Raw genomic sequence first — 1,588 nt, 5'->3', positions numbered from 1 at the left:
TCCGTGCTTGTATTGGGCTCAACTCGTTCTTTGGCTCAGGTGGTTGACACAGATATCCTCCCTCTTTAAGACAGTTGAGTACTGTAGTTGCAATTCGGGAACAACTTGGAGTACCCAGGTGTTCCGCTGCTTCGTCTAAAACTAAGCGGATACCCTCAATAACTTCACAAGCTACATTTTGCTGCTCCGAGCGCTGTAACTCGACCATGTTCTTTAACGATTGAAATTCCGATTATAAAACAACGTGGGGTGAAACACCAGTGGCAGTGATCGTCTCTTCACTGCTGGCCTCGTCACAGATAATAAACTCCTTCAATTCTTGAATTTTCTGCTCGTTTCGCATCAAAGACGCTTGAAAAATTGGGTGTTCATCAGGATGGTGCTCCTTCAAGTACGCGTAGTGGTAGACGGTAGACGCTAGAGCATATTCGCCAATTAATGAGACGTTCGGGGGCAAACCACGAAAGCAAATTCGTTTTGCCGTCTCAACTTGATATCGCCCGCCTTTAAACCTGGGTGGAAGAATTGCAAACTCAGATTTATGGATTGGCAAACCGGACACCGTGCGACCAACAAGCATATCACCAGCCGAATCGTGTCGTAAATATCGGTCTTGGACGCCACCAAGAGCCCATCCAGCCCGTAAGTGCACTGCTATTGCTGGTGGGCACGCTGTTGAGCCTGAAGAGCAATAGGTAGCAGATCCTTTTCTCATAGAATGAGTACCAATGTCATCACAGCGTACGCCAACGCGGTCTAACTCGTTTTTCACACCAGGGGACTCTGACACCCGACGGAGTGTTTTTCGGAAGCGGTCGTATTGGTCGTTTCCAGGAAATACTTGGTTCACGTTTGAATCGACGCCATATACCATCCAGTAGAGACCTATCGATGTGTAAATGATAATATATTAGAACTGGGACAATATAGTAGATGTGTACATACCTATGGCGAGAATTGGGCAGACCTCTGGCATCGGTGGATTCGCGTAGATGTGCCGGGGGTCTCGAGGGCGTGTGCCTCGTTGGTCATTCTTCATGTGAGCAAAGAACACTTTTAGTGCGTCCTCTCCCCACTCCATGTGATTGTAGCACAGCGATACAGTGTTGGCAGACCGAGACATCAGATTCCACGATAGTACTAGAAACACCCTCGCAAAAATCATTTCGCGCGACGTCGATCTCATCATCTCCATCGCAATACTACGATATAGACTGAACGTCATCGGATCCTTACCAACTTTGATAGGGCCATCTCCGCTACTAATAGCACTCGCTATTCGATGCTGAAGACCTTTGAAATGGCAGCTCAGCTCCCGTTCTAACTGAGGTGACATTGTATAGTGGTAATCACGGAAAAGATTGTACAGTGCTGAGCGATGACCCACGTAGGTTGAAAATGAATGATACCCTCCATTCTTGTTCTTCATTGACAAAATCCAAGAGAGAAAGTGTTGAGCCTCTAAAGCACCGAAGTTCAGCGGGGGGTTATCTGGTGCGGAAGCCAGTGCTGCCAGGATTGAGTCTTTGGTTGGGTATCCTCTGCTGTTAAATTGCAGCGTGTTGCGAAACTCGGTCAAAACCAGCGG

At 47.6% G+C, this 1,588-nt stretch overlaps 1 protein-coding gene across 1 annotated transcript; it reads right to left on the bottom strand.

Moving 5' to 3' along the window:
• Positions 1-232: 232 nt before the first annotated feature.
• PPTG_14913 (hypothetical protein) lies at positions 233-1,195 on the bottom strand (the record flags this gene model as incomplete). Its single annotated transcript, XM_008912258.1, has 2 exons — positions 233-885; positions 946-1,195. The coding sequence occupies 2 exons, from the start codon at positions 1,193-1,195 to the stop codon at positions 233-235; spliced, it is 903 nt and encodes a 300-aa protein (XP_008910506.1).
• Between the last annotated feature and the right edge of the window lie 393 nt (positions 1,196-1,588).

The sequence above is a fragment of the Phytophthora parasitica genome (genome assembly GCF_000247585.1).
Source record: "Phytophthora parasitica INRA-310 unplaced genomic scaffold supercont2.45, whole genome shotgun sequence".
Classification (NCBI taxonomy): Eukaryota; Oomycota; class Peronosporomycetes; order Peronosporales; family Peronosporaceae; genus Phytophthora; species Phytophthora nicotianae.
The sequence above is the reverse complement of the archived record's forward strand: the minus strand, read 5'-3'. Positions and strand labels throughout refer to the sequence as shown.